Below are 26,456 nucleotides of genomic sequence, written 5' to 3' on the forward strand. Positions count from 1 at the left end.
TAACTATAAGCGCCATTTTTTCCATCTCTCTAGATTTACGTTGCCCAGCATGACAGATCTCCATCCTGAAATTGGCCGATGTTGTGTGCGCGCGCGTTTATGTAGTATGTGTTATGTGCGTGATGTTGAAAAATGTCAACCGGTTTTCGAATTTTGCTCGCGAAATAAAACGGGAAAAAATTATGATTAGAGTCGCGCGACTAGCAATACGATAGCGAATTTTATGAGACGCCACGCGAAGGAATAGATTCGTCGGAAATTATTGTCGGGATTCGCGCGCCCCGGGAATCTAGGTTACATTCGTCGCGAATCTCTTCTTGCATTTTTTTTTATTTAAACTTTTTTTTTAATGGAAGAAACGACGTCCGATTCACCGAAATCCAGTTCAGATGAGAACAATCGTATCAATGAGCCAGACATCGAGACATCCTGCAAGGATAACAATGACACGGAGCATCATAATGGGGAGCGTACACCGCAACAATCCGAGAGATACATCGACAATTCTATTTTCAATACCATTTCCAAAATTGTTAATCCCACTACAAAGGTAACGCTCGTTTTTTCATTTCTAATAAGACTGAGGGCCGGTTTCACAATTAGAATTAATCCGAGTTTAATACGTTAAACTGGGTCCTGATTGGTCCATTCGCTATTTAAACTCGGGTTAACTGTATTGTGGAACTGGGCCTGAGTCTTTCCGGAATCAAGCATTAGTTATCCCTAAAATTTTTAAATAACAGCGTATTGCAAAAAGTTGTTAGAGAAAGAAATAAAATAGATAAATTTTAGTTTATATAAAAGTAAAGTATACACTCGTCTATGATATTGATTATACAGAATTATTGATAATACTATTAATATATTGTTAAAGCAAGATAAATTGATTAAATTGCATTGGTACAATATAAATAGTATATTTTACATTGAAGTAGAACTTAGTTTGTTACAAATATTTATAACAAGTATTATTTATACAAATATGCTACTTTGTTTAATTTGTTTGTTGTTTTATTTCTTGCTCTAACTTTCATATCATTGTTTTCTCTTGCTAGGTACCAGATGTACAGGATTTTAAGATAGTGAAGCCAATAAGCAGAGGAGCATTTGGTAAAGTGTTTTTAGGATACAAAAAATCTAATTCTGAGCAAGTATATGCGATTAAAGTGATGAAAAAGAATGAGATGATAAATAAGAATATGGCATCGCAAGTAGTGATCGAACGCAATGCACTTGCTGTGATTCATAGTCCATATTGCGTGCAACTCTTTTATTCACTGCAATCTGTCAGCAGTGTCTATCTAGTCATGGAATATATGGTGGGCGGTGATCTCAAGAGCCTGATCGGCGTTTATGGCTTCTTTGAGGAACCCATGGCGGCATTTTATATCGCAGAGGTATGCCTAGCATTGGAGTATCTTCATTCACATGGCATTGTACATAGGGATCTAAAGCCAGATAATATGCTTCTGTCGCGTGAAGGACACGTGAAACTTACAGATTTTGGACTCAGTAAGATATCATCCTTGCATAGGGATCTCGAAATATCAGATTTAGTAAATCCGACGACTCCCAGTTTATGCACTAGAACACCCGGCCAGTTACTCTCGTTGACGTCCCATTTATCCTTCGGTTCCGGTCAAAAGTCTACGAGCGAATCGAATCTCAGTGACAGAAGCACACCAGCCATGAATTTACTCTCTACATTGCAAAAAAACTGCACTAAATTTGGAGGACATCTGTCACCAAATTCAGTTATTTCTTCTGTTGCATCCGGAGATTATTCTCGAATATCTGGTGTCACACCTTTTCAATCGGCGGAAGATCTGCATTTTGAACAAAGTACTGAAGAACACAGTAATGTGGAAGAAAATGAAGCCACGATTAAAAGGCACGAAGACGGTCCGGATAGTTCTAGTAGCTATTATACTTGCGAAGCGTCATCCTCGGCCCCACTAGGCAATCAAAATATAGTGGAGGAGGAAGAAGAGGACGACGAATCTACACTAGAGGCGGAAAAATCTCAACAGCGATCTCCTGTACATACCACCAGTCCAGTAAGCACTTGTATGAATTCATTCAGGAATCGAGTTCGGGGGTCGAAGAGAAAGCGGGGCGATGCATGTGCAACGACTGGCTTAACATGCGAGATCGACTCGATGGATCTGGACGTCGACAAAACACCCAAGAGAAATAATCGCGATCCCTTATTTTCTTGTGCAAGTCCTATGATCGATGATACCTCGGTATATAATAAAACAGTGGACATTACTGTCGGCTTGACAAATAACGATGGGAGTAGGACACCGAATCAGAATATTGAGCAGGAAAGCGGATCTACGGGTAGAGTAGCTTTTAGTACACCAGTATCCTCTGCTAGACGAAGAAATTGCGATGAAAAACCACAAAAGCCACAAGAAGAGGAGGAGGATGCAAGGGCTTTAATAAAGACGAGATTTCGCTTGCCGCCATCCACTTCGCATTCCGTGCCCGATCTACATACGGATCTGAACAATACATCCGAAAATCATAGTGAGCCCCAGGGTATCTCGCCCATCAAGACACCTGCGACTTCGGGTAATTGTTACACGCCTTACAGAACGCCCAAGTCTGTGCGAAGAGGCGGTCAAGCTGGCACTAACAGATCAGACGATCGCATACTCGGTACGCCTGATTATCTCGCTCCGGAATTGCTGCTCAGACAGGGTCACGGACCGGCTGTTGACTGGTGGGCGTTAGGTGTATGCTTGTATGAGTTTTGCACGGGTCTGCCACCATTCAATGATGAAACACCGCAAGCAGTATTCGCAAACATTCTTGCGCGCGATGTTCCATGGCCAGAGGATGAAGAGGCATTATCATCAGCAGCAACTAATGCTATCGATGCACTTCTCACTTTGGAACAAACGGCACGACCCTCGGCAAAGGAAGTACGCGCCATGACTCTCTTTCACGAATTTCCCTGGGACGAACCGTCAAAAGCGATACCACCGTTCATCCCGCGGCCAGACGATAAATATGATACGTGCTATTTTCAAGGTACGTTATTACTACGACTTCGATGTTACTATCTCTTTCAGAAATAATACCACGTAATTGATATAAGGATTAAAATTTAAATTTTTAAAGATTAAGATTTTAATTTATATAGACTGAAATTTGGAATATATATTCTTATATTCTATAAGAAAAATCGCTACTATATAATATTTGAAGAATTAATTTTGTAATTTTTTATTGAAAAAAAAGTATCTTAAAATTGTGCGTTTTCGATATTTACGCGGTATTATTTCTTAAACGACGTTATACATCTATTGTATGATGGTACCGGTCTAATAGAAGAATTTCTATTTCCAGCGCGGAATACTCTGCAACAATTGAATATTAGTAATTGCGATACGTAGCCTTCTACATATTGTATGCAGACATGGCAGGAACGGAAGCCTATAATGTATCGAAACTGTTATTATGTATAACTATATTTTTTATATATTTGTATGTATAGCGATATATATATATATATATATATATATATATATATATATATACATACATACATACATACATACACACATATACATACACATACGCACACGCACATACATGCATGCATACGTACATACATACATATATACATACATACATACATACATACATACATATATACATACATATATATATGTAAAATACAAAATATTTTGTTACTACTTTTATAATTAACGATTTTTCATTCATTTCGTACATATTAATAGTAAATGAATAATGTTTTTTTTAATAATCAGGAAATGTACATAAATGGTACGATGATACAAAATTTAAAATTTATTAATTAAAAAGGAAATGATATAATTACTTTATAAAAGATTTTAATACCGCTATAAAGCTCTAGTTTTATATTAGGGCATATTAGCTCTTTTATCACATTTTTCACCAAAGCGAGAATCGATTCTGCGTTTCCTCGGCAATTTATTTTGTCGATGAAACAACAACTGTGCAAAAGAGACGTAGCGATAAATGTGTATAACGCCTGTGTATTTTTTATTTTAGATTTTTTTCAATCCACGACGCGTAATGCGTTACCCTTGTATATACGCCAGGATATTGACCTTTCCCGCATCCTATGCCCCAGCTTACTATCCCAATCTGAGTCCAACGCCCATCGTTAACCATCAAAGGACCACCACTGTCGCCCTGTAAGTACAACATAATCATTAATTTTTACAATCAAATTTACAATATAATTATTAATATTCTTATATTCCACATCTATCGTAAAATAAATGGTCATCCAATCGTAAATATATTTTGCTATATTTTGTAAAATTAATCATCTTAAATTAATTAATGAAAAAATAAATTTTATTTAATAAAAATAATTAAAAAATGCACACTTAATGAAATTAATTAATAATTAATTGCATTCGAGTTTACAAACTGAAAATTATATAGCCATATTTTACGCAAGATGTGAATAAGAGGTACAAACCGAACACGAATCCTTAGCAGCACGACCAGCGCACAAAAAACTGTCCACAATTCCACCTGGTGCTGCTGCTCCATATTTTAATTTGCATTCGCTATTCGACCACACTGGTATCGAAACTTCTTGCAAAATTGCTGGTTGTGGTCCACCTAAATAAATATTAAGTATTTTTCTCACACAAAAAAATATTTTTCAAAGAGTTAACTCGCGTATAATCTCACACTAAACATGATTGTACAAATAATTATGCAAATCGAATTATGCATAACATGTACAGTATAAATAAAAGTACTTGATAGAGTACTTGAATGTTAATTACATGTTATTCTAAATTAAAACAAAAATCTATTTTTTAATGTGATCGCTAATTAGTGAGTTAAAGATATATTAGCATAAAAATCTTACTTTCTCTCAAAGAACCCCATCCTATAACTGTCGCCGTTTTGCCTTGATATAATTGCGATCCACTAGGAAGACAGATAGGTCGAATTTGTTCCGTAAATTCCACAGGTTCGCTTAATGTGAGAACTGCGACGTCATTGTAAAGTGTACGTGAATTGAAGCCCCTATGCCTCACGACTCTTTTTACGCGTCTTTCAATATGACGAATCTCATTATTCGTTTTGATATTGTAATCACCGAGACGTACTATTAATCTCGCGACGTCCCAAGAATTCATACTGGAACATTACAACGTATTTTTCTAAAGAGTCAGATTTTACTTCAATATTACTTATATTACTTAATATTACATTTTAAAAATGTTTTTAATATAGATCTATTTTTTTAGTTAACATAGAGATACTGATTGTTTTAATTTACGAAATAAATTGATAGGTGAATTAGACTTACTTTAGGACGCAATGCGCTGCCGTGAGTATGTGTTGATTATCGATGAGTGATCCGCCACAAAATTGGCGACCAGCATTAAGAAGCGCGGCGATCCACGGCCACTCGCCTGGATCAGCATTTTTCCCACCAACTATTCGCTCTTGGTCTTGATTACCATTTTTGGCACCGCACTGCGATAGATTGTTGCTGGAGAAAGGAGATTTGCTGGTAGTCGTCATAGTCGATGAGGTTGGCCACCAGGTTGGCTTTTTCGTTGGCCATGTAGTAGCAACGCCCGGTTTTTTTGAGCTCGTAGTTATCGGTTTCAAGGTCGTGGAATGCGTAGACGAGGGTAGCTCAGACGAGGGTGGATGAGTTGGTAATGGCGGTATCGTGTGATTGGGTGGATGTGTCGGAATCGGTGGTGGCCAAGTAGGAGCAGCTTGAGGGCGCGCTATCCCAGGCTCTTGGCCTTTTTTTTCACTGTCTTCTATCTAAAATAATTCAGTGTCTGATGAACAACGCAAAAAAAATATTTGCAGGAACAATAAATGAACCGAATAAATGAAAATAGTTTTTTGCGAAATTATATTATCGAATCGAGATAGGGATAATTGGCTTTCTAGTAGATTGATTCATAATAGACTTCAATTCGAATCACGTGAATTACGTTTCCGGTAGCGAAAGTGGTTACTACGAATAAAAGAAAGTCGCGTATCGATATTAAAATTTATGAGATGAATTTATGGGATGAATTTCATATTAACTGATTATGTTTAATTGTCTTACATAATATAAATTTAAGTAAAATAAGAACGGTAAACATAATATAAAAATATATATAAACAGGCTTAAAAAGATATATATAAACAGGCTTAAAAGATAAACATGTGCGGACGTTTCGACTTGTTTTCAAGTCATCTTACTTGCGGATTTTGCACAATGGAATCATCACAATTATCGGTCGGTGGACGAGGTGTGATGAAGGGCTGTAGATTCGAGCAACAAATTCCAAAGCTTGGGTTCCCATCTTCGCGGATATAGCTGCATGTGTCGTAAACGCCAAGAACCCAACCATCTAAAGCACCAAGATCCGGGATTTTAAAGTATGGATAGCATTCCTTGAAGGTCGTGCAACGACCGACTTCGCCTTTGGATGTTAGACAGGTCTCACGAGTCGTGGCTCCGTTCCAAAGAATGCCCCGTCCTTCTCTTTCGAATTGATCCGGATCAACCGCAGCTGCAAATTAAATTTTTACAATTTTTTATTTGTATGGAAAGAGTACATTTTCTATATATTTTTATATAATATATTTATTACGGTTTATTTTAAATTTTCTGACACTTTATTGGTCAGTATATGTTTATATATATACTGACACATTATATTAAAAATTTATATATTTATTCAAATATATTACTTCTCTCTATCAATTAAATATCGGCATATGTCACGTTTATATCATCGCAAAATCAAAATAAGCATCGAGCATGTTTATGTCAGCACGTACTTGATAATGTTTACTTTAGTTTGTAGCTGTATTCGAAAGGCTGTAATATACCCGAAGATTTTTTAAATATCAAAAAAGTTGTGATAAAATTAAAATATATTCACAAATATCTGAGCCTATTGCACGAATTGCACGAATTAAATTGCTGAAATGAAAATAAATTTTATATTGAAAGTAAGTTTAAAAATAGAAAGTGAAAAATTTTCTATGATTTTATTGGAAAACGTATAAATAGAAATTGTATATAAATGTTGTAAAATTTTTTTAAACTCCGTAAAAACATCTTGTGCAATGAATCATCGAAACATAATAGAATTCCATCGAGATACTTAGCAGCAGAGTTCGCTGACCTACGCAAGACGCACAGGTGTACACGCACGTCAAAGGTGAGGTTTGTGCGTACCGGGAGAACTTCCGGTTACCGTGTATGGAACATGCGAATTGTTCGTTAATCAGTATCCGATATACAAGGATCTGTTTGAGGATTTCGCGATTGTCGATGAGTAAAGATCGGTAATGCTAAAAGTCATTGACCAGAAGAGATCACACAGAAATAGCTTGCCATTGTTTTTTTTTTATAAATGACTCAATATATAATCGATAATATAATTTAGAAAAAACAAGTTTTCAAAACAGTTATGCATGTAATGCAGAAAATGACGGAGACATCAAACAATTTTTTTAACAAATTCAGAATAATATTAATCATCTAAAAATATTCTTTCCTTTATAAAGCTATCAAATTATGAAAATATCGAATATAAATATTCGATATAAAAAGTTCACTAATTTAAATTTTAATATACAATATCTTGTTCTTATTTTATTGTATATTTTATTAAAGTAAATTATATATGACAGTTAAAAGAAAAAATCTTTGCGCTGATGTTTAAAATCTTGATCTACATCATTTTTTAAAGAAATTAACTCAACTTATGGAATTTTTGAAATAATTTTTAATCAAGCTCAGAGAATAGTTTATGTGAATATATCAAGAAAATGCGGATAAACTTATATTTCATCTCAGCTTATTAATATCTAAAATGCACACGAAACAGATTGATACCTTCGATAATGACTGTATCTTCCTCCGGATGAATGTCATCGTTCGATTCGAAGTTCGACGATCTGGATATCGATCCTACAGCTAGGGGTACGATCGTCGCGATTATCTGTACCACGAACACCAGCATCGCGAACGATGATTGTTTACGTGCTCGATTATTCGTACTCTGTGTTGTCAACACCGCGAAGAGTAATGATGCGCGGAACACGGGACTTGGTTGGGACCCACGTGCGAATACCGGCTGGGGTCCTGAGCGACTCCGAGCTGTTGAATAGCCGCTGCTCGAGCTTATAACGGGCTTGCCCTTCCCTCTAGTGCTTGGCATTACTCTGTGTCTCCTTTTCGATATGACGCACAAGGTGCTCCTTTATTCTCTTACTCTTTTATCACCTATAACTGCAGGATAGAGGATCGACGGAGGGCGCAGTAGGGATCACACACGGTCTCCCTACAATGTGCAAAATAATCATTTCGGTTTATTTATGATTTGATGCGAAATAGAGATTCTACAGGAAGATTAGAACAATATAAAAACGTTCAGCAATCTATGTTCTGCCATTGTAGTATTTTTAAAAAAAGAAAAAATTGTATAGCAATTATTTCAAATACTGCACATATAATTTATTTATATCATAAGAAAAAATTATAGTATTGACATGTGAAATACTTTATATAATAGTATTTATTTTGCATAATTTTGATGTGATTCTCGAGAGATAATTTCTTGACAAATATTCGCGATTAATCCGCTGATCAATTTATACGCACATGATAACACACATTTGTCTGAATTTAAGTTATATCGATTATGTAAATTGTACGTGATAGTCTTTGATCACGCGATTCGTGTCCAACTTGAATGCTGCGCAATTGGCATTTGCATAGAGAGCACGATTCTTCGCACCTGGCCTTGAAGATGCCAAGAGAAGGCTGCACGTAAGGGACGGCCGTGAACTTGCTTACCGTGTGATCCCCGCCTATCTCGACGATAGGTATTTATGCACTTCCTTCCGCTGAGAGACAGTGAATATAGAACCGTCTTTCCCCACGTTCGTCGTGATCTTTTGTTTACTCCAAAGAGCTACTGCAGTTGTTCAATTTTTATACTTTTATGCTCGCGTTAATCATTTAATTACATTAAAAATAAACTAATAATATCACGTAAATCCTAATATAATATAAAGCGTTTTGATATAAAGAAATAAATATTTCTTAAATTAAGAATATGAAAAATTATTATATATAAAATGCCCTCTTTGTAGTTTCGAATAGATAGAACCACCAAATATTTCATCGAATGCAAATATTTGTATATCTATATTTATATATTGTAAGCAAGCCTTCATCTTTAGAAACAGTCCACTAGGACAAGATCTTCGATCATGTGCGGAGGCATACAGTATCTTACACGGGAGAGTTAAGAGCGAAAGACCTTGAAGTATACGTCAAGATTGCGATACCTAGGTCGACGAACCGCGTCTTAAAGGGTGGAGGGAAGAAGAGAGATTTTAAGTCCGCGCGTTCTTTGACCGGACAGTTAATAACCACTTACTGTCGACATCTCGACGAGATAAAACTTCTTTTTTTATTGTCGCTCGCAAAAGAGGGCTCGATAATCGATAAGGACAGCGAATAACATCTGACCCGCCAAACCGGACTCTGCCAAAAATACACACATTATCTAAGCTTAGTAATGGACAGATCGTGGGTGGTTGGACATGCATATTGTATTCTCGTATTTGTATCTGTCATAGATTTGAAATATGAAATTAAATTTTACAACATTTCTTCACCTGTTATGAATATAGATTCTCAGAACACACAGATGGAATATCTCTCTTTGAGAGACTGACAAGAAGCATACGACTAAAGTTCAATGTTCTTGTTCGAGTCACTGACCTCATTATTACAAGAATATTCAGCAATATGTACCATACTTAACGCGCACATATAAAATTTGGTTCAAGATTTCGTCTTGGCGCCACAATAAGATTGCTATGCTTTGCCGAATCCTTCGAAATGTGCAAACCGGTTGACTCAGGACTGCTCATAATTAACCAGAAATATTAAGGTCGTTTGTTGCAATTCTAATAACATTATTCGAAAGAAAGAGCATATAAATAAAATTGCACATTATATGTCGATACATAAATGAAAAAAAGTAAAAAAAGACATGAAGTTTTGCACATAGCATAATTTCAGGGAAATTAATTAATTTATCTATTTACAAATATTTTTTCGAATTTATAGAATATAGAATATAAGATTTCAAATTATAGAATTACTCTTTTCCTTGAATAATGTATAAATATTATGTGTTTACATGAAAGCGGTCATAATAGATGGCATAATATTAACAGAAATTTTATTACTTTCTACATATACTAATTATTACTTTTCTTTTAGTATGATATAACGGAATACACAGTAAAAACACGTTCGCTTTCGTAATACTATAAAATTTATACGCATAATTGACTACAAATATACGAGTTATCAAATTTATTAATAAAAATTATAATTGATTTTTATTAAATGTTAGCATGTGTGTGTATGTGTGTGTATGTGTGTGTGTGCTTGTGTGTGTGTAAAATATATATATATATATATATATATATATATAAATTATATATAAATTATATATATAATTATATATAAATAAATTATATATAAATTTTATTTGTATGTAGTGTTGTGTCAGAAAAGCTAAAATGTAATACGTAGCAAAAACTAGAATGTAAAATTAGAATATAATACATATCTGACATCATACAAAAAATCTGATACAATCTTAAAATTTAGCCTACGGCTAAATCTAATGTTGTTGTGTGCGACTTCAAGAATTTTTTTGTATATTTATATGATTTATCTCTTTACTTTTTATATGCGTGTTTTTTTATCGACATTACTCGTTGAATTAATATAATAAAGCAGAGTCTATTAAAAACAGTTTTTAACATATCGATATATGTGTGTTAGAGATTTAAAAATATAAGATAAGTGGATTTTTTTTCTTCCTCTTAGATTTTTCTTTCTCTTTTAGTTTTATTTTTTTTTCTGAGAAATAAATCTCTTGAGAAGTAATATAATATTTCGATATGAAATCTTTCCAAGAAAATAATTGCTTGGGAAATAAAAAAATTTAATTTTTATTCTGCATGCAATAGTCTTCTTACAAAAGAAGCGATCTTAAGAAGAAACACAGTTCAAAATTGTTTAACATTTTTTTTGCTAAATATTATTTACAGAGCATTTACAAATTCTATAACTTCGCATAACTGATTGATATGCATTTCTCTCGAACAAAATAAAGAAAACATAAATTATGTTTACAAAACTATAATTTATCAGGACCAGTGTCTTTTTACAACATCGTGAATTTTTACGATTGCCACTATACTAGCTGATTTACAGCTAATGATGATAGCTGCCTGACTAAGTCGCGCCGTAACCACTTATATTCTCCGTATATTTATCCCTTCTTTTATTCGAGAAAATACGCAAGTTGCATCCCATAATTAAGACACTAATTAATCTTCTTTCTAGTTTTTATTTACATATTACGCTTTCATATCTTAGAGAAACGTGAAGAAATATTTACTATAAAAGATAAAGGATGATCTAATAATAAATTAGCAATATTTATTATGCGAACAAAAATAAAGAAAAATTATATAGGAATTAAATAGAGAAAAATTAAATATAAACAAGAAGATAAAAATAAAGAGGGAGAGAGAGAGATATCTTTTAATATTAAAGAACTACAATTGAAAGATTCTAACACGCTTTTTATTTTTAGTATTAATCTGTTTCTCGTTTTTTATAGAAAAATTTAGAAATTTACTTACGATCTTATTTCTACGCTCACTCATTGACGATTGATTCTCGTATTAATATATCTGAAAACTTATGCTTCTTACCAATATAATGTCTACTAAATATATAAAACAAACAAAGGAGAGATTATTTGACACATATTTCAATATTAAGCTTTATCTCAAGAACAAATATAAACTTAGAATGAGATACAAAATATTTTATTTCTCCATTTCGAATAAACAAATAAAAAAAATATCGTGTTATCTTAATATATGTGTTATCTTAATATATGTATTGTCTTAAATTTTATTATAATGAATACTTTAAAACTTTGGGAAATGAAACAGATTCTTTTTATAAAAATAGATAAATCGAAAAAAAGAAATTTCTAAAATCTTTTTATTTTATAAAATTATGAATTTTTTAAATATACTTGTCAATAATATACATCTATTTTTACAGACTTCAAATACAAATATGTGAGAAATATTTTCTGTAAAAATATACTAAACACTAGAATTAAATTCTTTATGAAAATCGTATTTTAGCGAAAATGTAACTCATTAAATTAAAACTAATTTAAAAAAACTATTAAAATCATTATTTAAAAAAGTCATCTAATGTTTAATGAATCTATATATTCATTAAGTAATATTATATTTCACTAATCCATTTCTTTTTTCATCGATAATCATTATTATTACATATCAGTTTTATGATCGATAGTGATTAAATATAATAATTTCCCTCTGATCGCGAAATCAAATACTCCTTGGATGCTAATCGCATTGGATGTGTCATGTCAGGCTTTTTCGAAAAAGCGATTCTATCGAAATGTTGGCTGGGAGATGGCTTGTTAAAATAATCGTTAAAGTCAGCTGCGAAATACGCGCGGATCTTTTCGAAAGCGGTTGGACTTCGCTGCATATCGTTAGTTTTGTGATACGCTTCTTTCATTCTTCCTCTAAGACATGGAATCTTCTTTATCTCTTTTTATGGGTTTTCACGCACGGAATTCCCTTTTTTTCTTTTGAATTCCTTGCCAACAGGTTTCCTTTGATCGCTGCTTCGCGATGTCCTTAACGTTGTGCGAAATGCAACAAAGCAAGAGTTCGCGATTTTTGTAAAAGGAATGATGAGAAAAACAATAGAACAATCACGAATATCGTTAGAATATCATTTTCTGTTTTGTTGTACATTTTTTTCAATCATACTTTAATATGTAAAGTCAATAAAATATATAATTCTTGCATAAAAAGTTAATAGCATTGCTTAAGGCGTTTTTAAACTCGAATAAATATCAGATATATTATGCTAATATAATCGGAAATTTTTAATCTCGTAAATATTTCACGCAGTTCCTTAAATGGAACGAAACATGTTCACGATATATGCTAATGCAAATTGCTGATAAACGAACAATTATACATCGTCAAATCGTAAGTCAATATGGAGAAGATTGATATCGTGATGCAAAAGATACATAAATGAATATTAATCTTCTGAAATAAACGAACAAAGAATGTCGATCCTTCATTTGTAGAAATGAAAAGATAAATCTTTATTTTTATAATCATTCTTTTTCTTCTTTCCTTCGGAATATTAGAACCTTACATTTCCTGTTTTTATGTTATAGTATTCTTCTAATTATCTTGTATTTAATTTTCTTTTAATACAGATAATTTTTTTTTAATATTTTATATTTATTATATATGAATATATTTATATATATGTTGATTCTATAAATTCTATTCAATCTTCATTTATTTTAATATAATTTATTCACACATGTTCCGCCAAGCAATATGATGATACGACAACAATAAAGATTATAAAACTTACCTCTAGCAATAATAAATGCGTGCGATTTATAAAACGTACTAATATAATATTTATTGTTGCAATAAACATCGTAATAATATAATATCACCTCTGGCACAATCTCACGATGGCAAGACAACGCAGCGGAAGAAAAACGATTGTACTCTCGGCATTCTCGCATCTTATCCTTTTGTGTAGTTCTCACACTTCCGAATTCAACCGACACTCTCGGTCTGATTTATCGATCAACAACAGCTTTTTTATCTATGCATTCCTCTATTTCTAACATTATAAAATCTAAAATTCGCGAGTTCATTCCATTTACGTTGTCATTTACGTTGGTGTTTAAGTACAATGCTGGGACGGTTCGAGAACTTCGACTCATCCGATTCTCTCTTTCTCTCTTTCGTTCTCTTTCTCTGTTCTCATAATGTAAATAATATTAATAATTGTAAGAATAATAATATAATGGAATGATACTATTATAATAAAATGGCGCAATGACACAGCTGTTGTCTCTACATAACAAATCATACATTCCATCTCGTTTCTACGTGCAACAGTAGCTGTTGAGAGGACATGGAAGGAGAAAATGTTGACAAAAAGGGGACGGTGCGATTATGTCAAAAAAATGTCATGGACTAAAGCTAACCAACAATCTTGGTTTCATAGATATGTGTAACATAAACTGATTTTATAGATGCTAGTTTCTCTCTCTTTCTCTGACATTTCATACACAGACATTCCGAGTTATTCATTCATACGCACTATTTCTTTCGCACCATTTCTCGCTTTGTCTCTTTTTCTCTCATTTTCCATTCTTCTTTCTACATTCTCACTCCGTACAGACACGCACTTTCGTGTGTATAAAAAAAATATAATAATATTAATAATAATATAATATAACTATAATATATGTTTTACGCGTAATCGAATAGAATCCATAATATTAATAATATCAATCTATATGCTATCTGCAATAAATGTAACAAAATATAGTATTCAATAAGTAATAATAAGCATTTTACAAGCGTATTTTGATCCTTGCTTTGATATCGGTGTGTATCGACGTATGTATATGATTAATATAAAACATGATCGTGATTATGCTACTTTAATCTAAATCTCTAATATAATTGACAACAAGTATGTGTATGTGTATACGTGTATGAAAAAACGTATGAGTATGAGTACGCATATGTTTCCGCGTTATATGTGTGCATACGCGCCTAATCGTGATTGCGCGTGATATAAGCTGGCAAGTGGCTTGCTTTCACCGGGGGTGGCACATTTTAAATATATTTTACTTCAAACTTTATCTTACAAACTACATAACCACAAGTTATTGGTAATGCTATCGTCGGTCGCGCGTTTAATACGTGTCGACGATATCATGATTTCATTACATTCGAGTGAGACTGAAATATTGAACTCATTATGAGATTATAAAGCGTGGTAATTCTATGTCCTGAAAAAGCATATATCCAATAAACAAAATCTTTATCTTAATTGCTCTCGAGTGAATCGTTTTCGACGTAATCAATGCGAGTTTCTATCTCGCACAGATCTTGAATTAACATCTCGGAAGCAGGGCCGAATATAATTCTTGAAGATTTCATTTTTTTTTCTTTTATTTTAAAGTCAAAAAAGTATTTTCTCGTTTAGCAGTTTATTTGATCTGTGCTTTAAAGATAGAAGTATAAACATTTTTAAAATGCGTATGAGGTTCTCTTTCTTTCTTCTGAGGAGAGAATATTGATCGCTTTAATTCCGAGATATCAATTCGTTATTTTATTATTTAACGTCTGATCCGGGCTGCTGCTATGTTATAGAGGAATTATACTACGAATAGATACAGTGTGATATTATATTACTCTTATTAGTCTTAAGACTTAGAAAAAGTCGTGGCTTCTCGAGGTTATTTCGAGCGTAACGTGGCAAAAAGTGTAGCACAAGAAGAGGCAATCTCTAATTTCAGCGATTCTTTTTCATAATTTTTTTTTATAAACACGATATTATAGATTTTTGCTCCGAGATTGATTCGCATGTAATGATCGCGGTTAATAGCAACGTTACGAAATCGCACCACGTCTTCATGCATAAATACGTCGCGTGCGTTAATATGCTCATAAACGAGAAGCTATAAAAATCTTGTTAACGAGATGAGGCAAATAAAAAGAAAGTATCGATTAACTTTTTACGAGCTGTTGATGAAATACGTATTTTTTTATCTTTTTTTATATTTCTCGATCGTTCTTGTATGATTTATTGCGCGAAATCGACATCGCGCGTTGAAATCTTTATGGACGAAGATCGAATAGAAATGCGCAGAGTCGCATCAGAAAGAACACAGATCGCCTCTATCATTGATTAACACATACATATCGAGTCATTCGTTTAACATGAAATGGTGGCACGCGCGTTATGATGTACATAAAGTATCTATATCTCATCGATTTTCAATGTGATAATTCGCGGGATTAATATCGATTATATTATTAATGTGACGCTTTTTTAAAATTTGCGGACGTATAAAAGGCTATGTATCAACTATCCGAATTAAGGATCGATACGTCATGTAATGTACGAATTAATAAATCTCATATAAATCTACAATATACGTTATACGTATATATAACATATACCGGGATACTTAAATCAATTTTGATTGATTTACATGGCGCTCGCGTTTGCAGCGCAACGCTTCAGTACCCTATATATATATAATCTAATAATTGATCATATAAATTGTTCACGAGACGAAAACAAATAATATAAAATAACATGTCGCTTTTCGTACGATTAGCGACGTATGCGTACATTCTTGCACATTCTATTTGCTTCAGTCGAGTCGAAGCCCATACAGCTATATCAAAAGATCATTTAAAAGTGTTATACAAATGATAATTATTAACGAAATAATCGCCAAAAAATCTAGAAAATATGTCATATTTTTTTTACAAAACATTTCGACTCTCTATATAACATTATAATAAGATTACATGATCTATTGAAATAACGAAATGTTGTGTGTGAATTATTCTTCAATGTTGAAAATACAATAATGATAATCTAATGATTCTTCATGATTCTTCCTGAGTGATAATTTAATGATCCTTCATGATTCTTCACTGAAAATTAATTAGATGAATCTTCTCAATAAGCTGATCACTTGTACAAGAATCTTCAAATCCGATGCAAAAAATTTCGCTGTCCATTTAACAATTATCGCTAGATACGAGATCTCTCTCTCCTTTCCCTCCAGATGATCAGTCCTCGCCAACTTACATGGTATATTTACACGATCAAGAGTGAACTTCTGTCTCGCCTAATTCGGTTCACGTGTTGCTATTGTCATGAACGTGGGCATGTGCATGCGTGGAATTGGCAAGGGGTGAGTGCGGCAATGGTGGAGGATGAGATAGCTCGATGAGGGTGACATCGTATCCGGCCGTAGAGGGAGAATCGCCCGGATCACCGGGATCACCCGGCGAGTTCGGGTTACGTTCGCTGCCAGGATCTGGATTGATCCGCGAGTGACTGACTTCCAGCAGAAACAGGTCCTCATCGACGTAATATCGGATCATATCATCGTCAATTTTCGCTGTAATTCTGCAACAGGGTAGGGTGATGCTCTCGTTAAGTTTCCTCGACGTGCCACGATCCGCAAACGGAAGCTATCATTTCTCGGGGAACGTAATGATCGTTCGAGTTGGCATGCAACGCGGTAACTTTGGCCGCTATAATATTATGATACTTAGTAAACGAGTTACTATATAATTTCTGTTATGTACGATAAATGACATGTCACATTATCATTATGAAACTTTAATGTGCAACAACTTCCAAGAATTGTAAGTTGTGACGGATATATTATATTTTTTTCATAATATTGAATATTTTAGTATTATAGTATATTTATATATATTTCTTTCTAATATAATTTCATGAAATTACAAAATTAATAAAAAAGAGGAAAATGTTTGAAAAATAATAATACTACGCAATATGTCATCGTAAAATCATCACAATATTATAGTGGCGAAACAAGACGATGGATGTGCGGTGGATTTTAAAAGGAAAAAAAGCGAATTGAAAAATTCGTAGCGCACTGCGTATTGAGAGTTTGAGAGGGAAAAAGAGAGAAAGAGAATAAGAGAGGATTTGTTTTTATAACGTGAGTGATCTATCGAATAACGAAGAGTAATCGTTCTCGAGATAAACAACGCCATCGTGTGCAACCAACGTATGTTGGAAAATATATGGACAAAATGAAAAGTCAGCCGAACGAGACGCACGACGATATTAGACGAGGCAATCAAACGTGCATGAGTGCGCTTGTAATGTAAAGCAAAAGACGAGAAGCGTGAAGAATAAATTAGTGGATTAATCAGGATTGTGCGTAGCGGCAAGATACACTCAACGTGTAGCGACATTTGCGTGCGTGTTACGATGATCGACAAAGAGAGTATACACTTTACTGAAAATTGTGTACGTATACAAATGTACAACGCAGAGGAACGCGTATCCGACGTTTGAAAGAGGCACGATCATAGGCGAAAGGGAGAGCGAGAGATTGAGAAAGAAAGAGAGAGTCTACCAAACCAGAGGCGGAGAGAGTCAGGCAATGTCACCGTTATGGCATGCATCGCGTAGGCGTGCATGCAAGTAAAGATGACACTCTACTAAACTTACCCCTTTGTGTTTTTGCGATAGAGGTTATTAATACTCGAGGATGCAATTTTGTACTTTGACTCAATCTGCAAAATAGAAAAAAGTAGAACATTAGAATTTTGACAGTGGTTTGCGGACCATTTGTTTCGCGCCCGCGCGTTTGAGAAAGTACTTACGAGACACGCGTGGGTGGACGCAATATCTCCGCGATAGCGAGAGAGATATGAAGACAGAGCTAGATCGATAGACAAGACGAATCGAAACGTGGTGATATAGTAGAAAAAGAACATGTATAAAAAATTGAGTCGATTGGGGCGCAATCGAGATAGAAATACGCCATCTATTTCGTGAACCGTGTAGAAAACGCGTCAGAAAAAGGGAAAAAGATAAAGATATGATAAAGAAAGAGATGTTTTTTCCACTTTTCTCTTCCGATTCAGATGTAACGCGTTCTTATATCAACGTTTGACAAATCCTTCAGAGCCGCCTACAGTTTCGCACATCCGCGAAGAAGGAAAGAAATAATAGAGAAAGAGAGAGAGAAAGAGAGAGAGAGAGAGAGAGAGAGAGAAAGAGAAATAATATGATCGTACGTCTTGCACTTTTGATATTATATTAATAAGGATCTTGGACACAGTGGACAGTGATGCATGCGCATTAATATTAATTAGCGAGCGGATCAGGGCAAACGCGCGGGTATTAATAATGGCGTAATATGCCTTCACATGCATGGATAATCTCTGACATGAGACTATATGTGTGTGTGTACGTAAATAAATATATATGTGCATTCGTATATCCTCACGGCGTAATTTTTCGCGTGCCTCGAGCGTGATTGAATGAGCGAAACTAAAGTGATACCGATTGAAATCGAACAATTATTAGTTATCATCCGGCGTAATAATTTTATTAGGGTTGATAGCGTTACTGGCTCTACAGAAACGTATTCGATAGCGAGATATAACACGTTGCGTTATTGTTGTCGTTTAATCTGTTTTTTAGAGCAAGTCTGGTGAACGTAATCACGCATTAATCCATTAACGTCCGTGTTTGCGCATATTCGAGGCATCGCCCGATGTTTTGCATAAAATGTTGTAGCTACTGTACGTATAGTTGCCGGTATCTCTCGGTCGTGGTATGGAAATGGCGAGAATTTCCATTTCCCGTTTCCATTTCTACGAGACATACGAACGAGTTTAGAGAATGTGTGTTACATCATCTACTTTACTACCGGATGACATTAATGTTTAGTAAACGTAACATTTAAACGCGTATTTCTCTTCGATTACACGCATTCGGTTTATATATCTGCGACATTTACTCTTCGTTTTAAAATAAACAGTACATTTATATGAGCATCATTCGGAAGAATTAATAATTTCCTTTGCGCACTGCGGACATTAAACTCACGATAATGCAACGAGATTATTTGAGCTCTGTGTATAATTTCTGAAAAAACTTTATAAATATACTTCTCTCAAATCTTTGTATCTCCGAAAGCGGCACATATGTAAACAAATCGCGCAAGCCGTCACCTCGCAGAGGTGCCAAGAACTCGTGAAATCGTTCTACGCACGCGGATGTTGCGTATGTTGTAAATGTCAATGCGTGTATTTGTTGGCGGTATAAAAGGAAAATATATCTTTAGGGTTGATTTCTTACAGCATTGAGCAATCCCTGGACCGTCGGTGGCGTAACGTGCAACGGCGTAAAGACTTCCTGCGATTCTTGACGCACGTATAGCATAACGCGCTCCTCGGCATCGGTCGGGCGTAAATGCGGCGGTTGTTGCTGCAAGTGGAGCCGATTGTTGGATACTATCGCACCCGCTAAACCGGTCTGTTGCACCCCTTGCAGCACCGATCCTTGTAGCTCCTGTACCTGCATCAGCAATGAGTCCTTCTTGTCGTGCAGGCTACTGAGATTGTCGGGTGGAAAGTGGTTGTGGAACTTGAGGGCCGGCAGACTCGGTCGGCCGCATGCCGCCGGATAGGGGCTGCTACCCCCCGCCTTCAATCCTCCACTTTCACCGTTACTGAGGGACGAGGTGTCGGTGTCACCTCCGCCCCCGCCGCCGCCACCACCGTAGAAGCCCGACAACTCCATCGTCGAGAACTGTCGTGGAAGAAGAATAAAGTTTATTTTTATTTTCTACACGGTTTTTGCTTTTTTCTTCTCTCTCGACGAGAACCCTTTTGAATTTTGCGTTGGGAAATGAGGAGCAGTCTTGGAATGCAACATTGGTTCTTTTAACAGATAAAACAGTTTGAAAAAATATAAATTACGAAATGGCGGACAAATCTAGAAACTATAAGAGCAGAGAGAAATAAATTTAATAACTTTTCCAAAGCTTTGCACTGATAATAGAATAATAATAAATACGTTTCATCATTATTTATTCTGCAACAGGATACATAATATATAATTACGCGATAAATTTATATAATAATATTTATTTAAATAAACTAATTAAAAAAAGTATTAAGTAAAAACTAAGAAGTTGAATTATAAAACGCAAAATTCGAAAGGTTGTCTCCGAGAAAGTCCACGTCGTTACTTTGCGATGCAAGAGTTGCGGTTAGTGCAGGGTTCTGGCGGAGGTGAGAGCAGAGGATTGTGGTTACCACATGATTTTTTTGGGTCAGCTTCTACACCGATTAATTAATGCATGCTAAGATAAAACATTCGGACTTTTTTCTCAAAAATAAACAAAGTTTTTTACTTTCAACTGCTTTATATGCGCGTTTCGCGAATACTTTTTATCTCCAAGTTAATGTAATATATCAGAAAAGGAGTTTATTTCTATTTTTTACATATTCATACAATGAAATATTCCCTTTGCAATGATTAAATTCAATATCGATTATTAAATGGCTTTTATAAGTTTATTTTTCCGTAAGAACTCGATGAGTTTTTCTAGACGATACTTATTTGCTTGAATTACGTATAAAAAAAGTGGATTGTCACCTTGTCGATGGCATGTTCGGCCGGCGGCGAAAACAGCACCGGCGGTTTATGCAGGTCGACCATGGAGTAAAACTCGCTGCGCTCCGTGACAGAGTGATAAAGCTCGTCGAGCTTTTTTCTACCTGTCGCCGTCATCTTCCTCTTGGCCGCGCGTCTCTCCTCGTCCCGGGTCTTTCTCTCTGCCCCCTGTGGTAAGCAACGTTAACTCTCAACTTAATTTCGACGATCGTTATTGCGATCAGGAAGCGATCGCGCGTTATTTACATCACAAATGGGAGAAAAAAAGAGAAGGAGCGAAACGAAGAGAGAGAGAGAGAGAAAGAGAGAGAGAGAAAGGATAAAGAAGAGATAAACGTACGGAAATGCACGAGTGGTTACCTTATCGCAAAAGACTTTAATTTGACAGTAGCCCCGATGGGATGGCGGCGTATACGTGTGCGTGTGAGGCGGCGATTCCTCGTACGTGTCGACCTGGATATGCAGCGGTAAACCCTTCACGCCTTTCTGACTCGAGAAATCGGTACTGAGACACTGTACTGCCACGTTTATCTGCGCAGAAATCGGACAGGTAACAGCGGTGACTGCTTACGCGGGAATTGCTTTATTAATGTTTCCGCTAACAAAAAGGCCGCGCGATCGAATGCGATACAATTTGCGCGGAGCGCAAGATTGTGCGGCGATAATCGAGATATGTCAGGGGAGGGCCAGAGTATATACGTACATTGTTTAAAGAGAGGTAACGTGAATCGACATTTCCCGGCGTTCCTTACCTTCGCTGACGATTCGAGTGGGTTCCAGTAAACGGCAATCGCATTGTGCGCGACTTCCTCTATGCAGCCCACCAGACCGACGCTGTTCTTTGTGTCTGTAACAACGGACGTGATTCTGAAACTCGCAGATCATGCTAGGGAATATGAGGTAACTAATACTCTCTAACGCTCTCGTGAGATGCTTTCAAATAGAATATTAAAATAACGGGGCGTATATACGGTCGCGATAAAATCTTACCGTTCGTCCGTTACGGATTAGGAAGCTTGCACAAAAACACAAAAGACTTATAGATTTAATCGATCATGAATATCGATAGTTATTATCGTCGTACGCTATCCATAAAGAAAGTCATTATTGGTCAGGTTCGCCTTTCATATCTTTTTATATTATCTTACCAGCATCGAGAATTCGTTGCTTAACAGAGTGCTGTCTGCCGTGCCAAAATTGCCAAGCTTTGATCTCGTCTTCCGGACTCTTCTCCTCCCGAAACATCAACATTACCACACTCTGTGCAGATAAATAATTATTAATCATATGACATGGAAATTGACAATGAATTATTAATTATTATTTATTATTTATTTGGTGCTTATTTGTAACAATGGCAAAGGAAACTTTCTAAAAGATATTAAATGTATAAAAATTTATATATAAATTTATTATAAATTTGTATATATAAATTTATATATAAATTTTATATAAAAATCATTAGATAAAATATGTACATTCGATATTTCTTTACAATCTCTCTTATATTTTTTCGACAATATATTTTTATAATTATCAATATCAATTTTTCTTAGATAAATGGAAATTAAGGCTCCTCATGCGGCGAGATTTCTTATAGTTTATAATTAATTAGCGCGTATATAAAATAGTCTAAAAAAAGGATTACAAATATAAAATTAACTTTCGAATTTCTCGTTCACCTGGATCGGCGATATCCTTTGCTCAGGCGATACGCGGAGACGCATATCAACCGCGACAGACGCACGCTCGAGCGGACATACGCGGGCGTGAGCGTTTCGCCGCTTGCGGCGAGCGAGCGCCGAGACGGAGGAAGGATTTTTCGTGATTCGGGTGAATGGGCGAAGAACTGCACGTACCGACGTACCGGAGGGAATATGGGTGCGCGAAATAAGGAAGGAAAGAGAGAGAGAGACTGAATACACCCGTGAATAAGAGGCTCGCGTTACGCGGTTACATTTATACCTATATCTATCTACTCAGCGATCTCCCTTAAGGCTCACACCGCGCGAAAGACGCGAATATACCGTTCGAATCTGCCATACGCCTCGTTCTCGACGCTCGATTAGCAATTAACGAGAAAGTCGTAACTCGTCTCTCGCACCGAACGGAAAAAGAATTCACCACCTTTATCAGAATGGAAATTGCTAACGGTGCGCGCCGCGGCTGCCAATTAGAGCCACGAAAACAAACGACCACGTCTGGATTCTTCTGATCTCGACACGCTGCGCGCACGCCGATCATCTCTGCGAATTTTGTCGCTCCAGTCACGCGAGCGAAATAGTCTGCAATGCGAAACGCTTGGGCAATCCGATAATGTGATAATCGCATCATAGATTTACTAGATAATGCTGTCGTAGTCTTTTATTATTATTATTTAATCGGGAAATTAATTTAGAAAGGGAGAACACACTAGGTATAATAAATCATATTTTTTTCTTGAAATATTATTGAGATTAATGTAAAAATTTATTAATCATGAATTTAAACTTATTAAAATTCGGATCATTATTTTTATTGAATATATTATTGGATTCTCCTACGATCTTGGAGAGACGTTAATCTTTCAAACTGCATGTCTATCTGCATGTCAATCTATATATCATCTTTATGTAATACCGTTATGCAAACAGTATAATTATCTTTCTGTTCTTACCTTGACCGTTTGTCCTGCCTTGAGGAGTGGTTTGTCAGGATCGGGCACATAGTCCAATGTGATACCATAAAATTGGCCCTTATTGATATATGTTATTCTGTCATCCTCGCGGCGTTGTGACGTGCTGATCGGCGACTCCAGATGATACTTAAATCCGTAAGGCGAGAAACTAAAGAGCAAACAGATAAGATTCCCCGAATGAAAAAAAATGTGGATACAAGATTCTGGCACGTGCGTGCACAAAAACGTGCATATTTAAGATGTCATCTTTCCTGGATCATTATGCAGGTAGTTGATCATTATGTTGGTAGTTTCAGACTCGGTCAAGACTGGATTACGTTTACTTAATCATGATAGTTATGAACTCGCAAAGGAATGCTAAGTTAGCTGATCAATATGCTACGCAACGTTAGTAATTATCGCGTAATTATCGATTAATTTTCCAGCGATGCATTCGCACACTTCGCTGGTTAAGACAAACATATTCTGTTTGAAAAACAACCGATATACCGGAACTAAATAAAACCGCAAGAAGAGAGAGAGCGTTTATTAATTACGTTCGTGATTGCGAAAAAAGTGAATGTATATGAATATTCCAACGATATCTAATAAGAATCGAACGATAATGAGAAGCTTAAACTATTCGTAGCTTGAGAAAGTTGACAACCCGGCGCAAACACGCGACGCGACGTGGTAAAAGGAAAACACTGTAGAACATATCGAGAGTCCCATCAACCTTGCCGATGGAATATCGCGCTTCTAACCGAGCTTATCTCCGTCTCGCGATTGCGAGGCAGACAGGTAGACGGCCGATACACCTTGTGAAAAATGGACGCGTTTAACCCGAGACAGAAATCAGGAGAAAGACACGATGCAAGACGAGGACAAAACAACGACGAGCGCGCGATGAAGGAAGGTAGATGCGAAAGTAAAGCGGGAACAGAATGATCTAGGAAAATCTCTAATCGCCAAACCTGGTTTACTGATCTCTGTCAAAACTTTCGACGAATCTTTTGCCGACGCTATTATCATGTTGTCACGAAAGCATCCAATTATCTCTATCCGCGCGCGACGATCAGCGCTTTCGTATTCGCGACTATGTCTTTTCGTCTATTCTTTTTAATCTCTTCGTACTTTTCTCATTTTTTTCCATCAGTCGTATTGGAGAACGGATGCAGCAAAGCGATAACTGGCGAGGGTGAACGCTCTTATGTGCGTCTCTGCTGCTCGAGCTACCATTGCTACTACTCGCTATATACCTTATTACGATTTTCTATGCGTCGGTTACACGCGACTACCGAGTATCTCTCTCTACGTTCGTCTTTCTTGTTTTCGTTTGTAAAAAAGAACGGTTTTCTCCCCTCTCTGCTTCTTCTCTCTCGTACACTCTTCTTGACATTTCGATTTCACGGTGCGAGTAGTCGGCGGATGTGCGATTTTTCAACCCGGACCCAGCGCGACCCCGAGGCGTTTGTCCGTTCTTCGAGAATCGGTCGGAGAGAGCCGACTTAATAACTTTAACATCATTGTTCATTTCGCGTTGGTTGTTTCGGTGAGCTCAGCGAGAGAGCGATTTTCAGCGCCCCTGATCGGTCGGTCTAACAATGGAAGTAACAAATTATTATGAAAGGCGGATGGAGCGAAACGGGAAGTAGGAAGATCGTTAGGAAGGATGAGTAAAATAAAGAGAAAAACTAAATCAGTCGGCAGGCAGATGTGATGAACCGCAGAGGAAATGAACGGTATACGCTGCGAAAGGCCAAGAGGCAGGAAGTTCTTCTTTTTAGTTAAAGATTAATGGAGATATTAATTTCCCTTGAAATAGAAATAATATTGTGACATAAATGCATTTTCAGTAGTGCTATTAGTCGTCAGAATAAAAAAAATATCTTAATTTATAACACATTAAACTTAAATGCTATAAAATTATATATATATATATATATATATATATATATATGTATACAAATTTTTAAAATTCCATATTTATCATATTAGTAATTATGTAAATTAAATGTTTAGGAAGATTATAAATTAATAATTAAATTACTAATCACATGTACGATATATTGGCTCTTAAGAATATAATAACCAATATATTTTTATTTATAAAGATTAAATATAACTTTCTTTATTATTGTGAGAGAGTGATTTCATTTATACACGACTAAAAGTATTTGCGTTATTACGAAAGCTCACAATTGATTCGCTCTGGATAATCTAGAATTATTAACTTTTATCGCTTTTCTTTCGCGCGATACAATTAATAAGACATATTTATCAATCTCAATATCTATTTATTTGCTCAGTTATTCATCAAAGTAACTTAAACATCCGCCTTTCCCCTATGCTTATTATATGTATATTTATCATAATTTATTATTTTCACTTATTAATTCTTTTTCGACATTATCTTCGTTTTTAATCTCCTAAATTTAGGTTGTAGCAAGGTTGTAACCCCCTCATCAAGCATCCATTAAAATATCGATAATTAAAATTAACACTTTAAAATCACTTTTTACAAGAAATATTACATTTAAAGAATTTTATCTTCAAATAATACTTGAGAGAGAAAGAGACGCGCTTCAAAAAATTATCTTCGTCAATTTC

At 35.4% G+C, this 26,456-nt stretch overlaps 3 protein-coding genes across 4 annotated transcripts in view; 1 reads left to right on the forward strand and 2 right to left on the reverse strand.

The window, feature by feature from the left end:
* Window positions 1-95: 95 nt before the first annotated feature.
* Window positions 96-3,504, forward strand: LOC105255213 (serine/threonine-protein kinase greatwall). Its single transcript, XM_011264358.3, has 3 exons — window positions 96-550; window positions 1,056-3,039; window positions 3,358-3,504. Exons 1-3 carry the CDS (start codon window positions 350-352, stop codon window positions 3,402-3,404), a joined length of 2,232 nt encoding a protein of 743 aa, XP_011262660.1. The 5' UTR covers window positions 96-349; the 3' UTR covers window positions 3,405-3,504.
* Window positions 3,505-3,790: 286 nt separating this feature from the next.
* Window positions 3,791-8,231, reverse strand: LOC105255212 (serine proteinase stubble). Its single transcript, XM_011264357.3, has 6 exons — window positions 7,892-8,231; window positions 6,241-6,554; window positions 5,336-5,808; window positions 4,889-5,163; window positions 4,487-4,632; window positions 3,791-4,191 (listed from the first exon to the last, which is right to left on the reverse strand). The coding sequence occupies exons 1-6, from the start codon at window positions 8,214-8,216 to the stop codon at window positions 4,039-4,041; spliced, it is 1,686 nt and encodes a 561-aa protein (XP_011262659.2). The 5' UTR covers window positions 8,217-8,231; the 3' UTR covers window positions 3,791-4,038.
* A 5,242-nt stretch (window positions 8,232-13,473) lies between these two features.
* LOC105255211 (protein grainyhead) overlaps window positions 13,474-26,456 on the reverse strand; it is a 104,302-nt gene continuing 91,319 nt past the window's right edge. Inside the window, exons 8-15 of one of the 2 annotated variants that reach the window (XM_011264355.3) lie at window positions 23,847-24,015; window positions 22,339-22,450; window positions 21,943-22,037; window positions 21,551-21,721; window positions 21,173-21,358; window positions 19,868-20,320; window positions 18,227-18,291; window positions 13,474-17,143 (exon numbers count right to left, since the gene is read on the reverse strand). In XM_011264355.3, the coding sequence (XP_011262657.1) occupies window positions 16,870-17,143; window positions 18,227-18,291; window positions 19,868-20,320; window positions 21,173-21,358; window positions 21,551-21,721; window positions 21,943-22,037; window positions 22,339-22,450; window positions 23,847-24,015 (1,525 nt within the window). In that variant the 3' untranslated portion in view covers window positions 13,474-16,869. The remainder of the gene's footprint in view (window positions 17,144-18,226; window positions 18,292-19,867; window positions 20,321-21,172; window positions 21,359-21,550; window positions 21,722-21,942; window positions 22,038-22,338; window positions 22,451-23,846; window positions 24,016-26,456) is intronic. The other variant, XM_011264356.3, reaches the window with a different exon arrangement.

The sequence above is a fragment of the Camponotus floridanus genome, unplaced genomic scaffold (assembly GCF_003227725.1).
Source record: "Camponotus floridanus strain SB8 unplaced genomic scaffold, Cflo_v7.5 scaffold13, whole genome shotgun sequence".
In the NCBI taxonomy this organism is placed as follows: domain Eukaryota; kingdom Metazoa; phylum Arthropoda; class Insecta; order Hymenoptera; family Formicidae; genus Camponotus; species Camponotus floridanus.

Coding starts and splice junctions, on each gene's coding strand:
- LOC105255213 (XM_011264358.3), top strand. CDS start 350: ATGGAAGAAACGACGTCCGATTCACCGAAATCCAGTTCAGATGAGAAC. Junction 551..1,055: donor TTGTTAATCCCACTACAAAG/GTAACGCTCGTT, acceptor TTCTCTTGCTAG/GTACCAGATGTACAGGATTT. Junction 3,040..3,357: donor TGATACGTGCTATTTTCAAG/GTACGTTATTAC, acceptor TTCTATTTCCAG/CGCGGAATACTCTGCAACAA.
- LOC105255212 (XM_011264357.3), bottom strand. CDS start 8,216: ATGCCAAGCACTAGAGGGAAGGGCAAGCCCGTTATAAGCTCGAGCAGC. Junction 5,809..6,240: donor CCATTGTGCAAAATCCGCAA/GTAAGATGACTT, acceptor GAATTATTTTAG/ATAGAAGACAGTGAAAAAAA. Junction 5,164..5,335: donor GCAGCGCATTGCGTCCTAAA/GTAAGTCTAATT, acceptor GTAATGTTCCAG/TATGAATTCTTGGGACGTCG.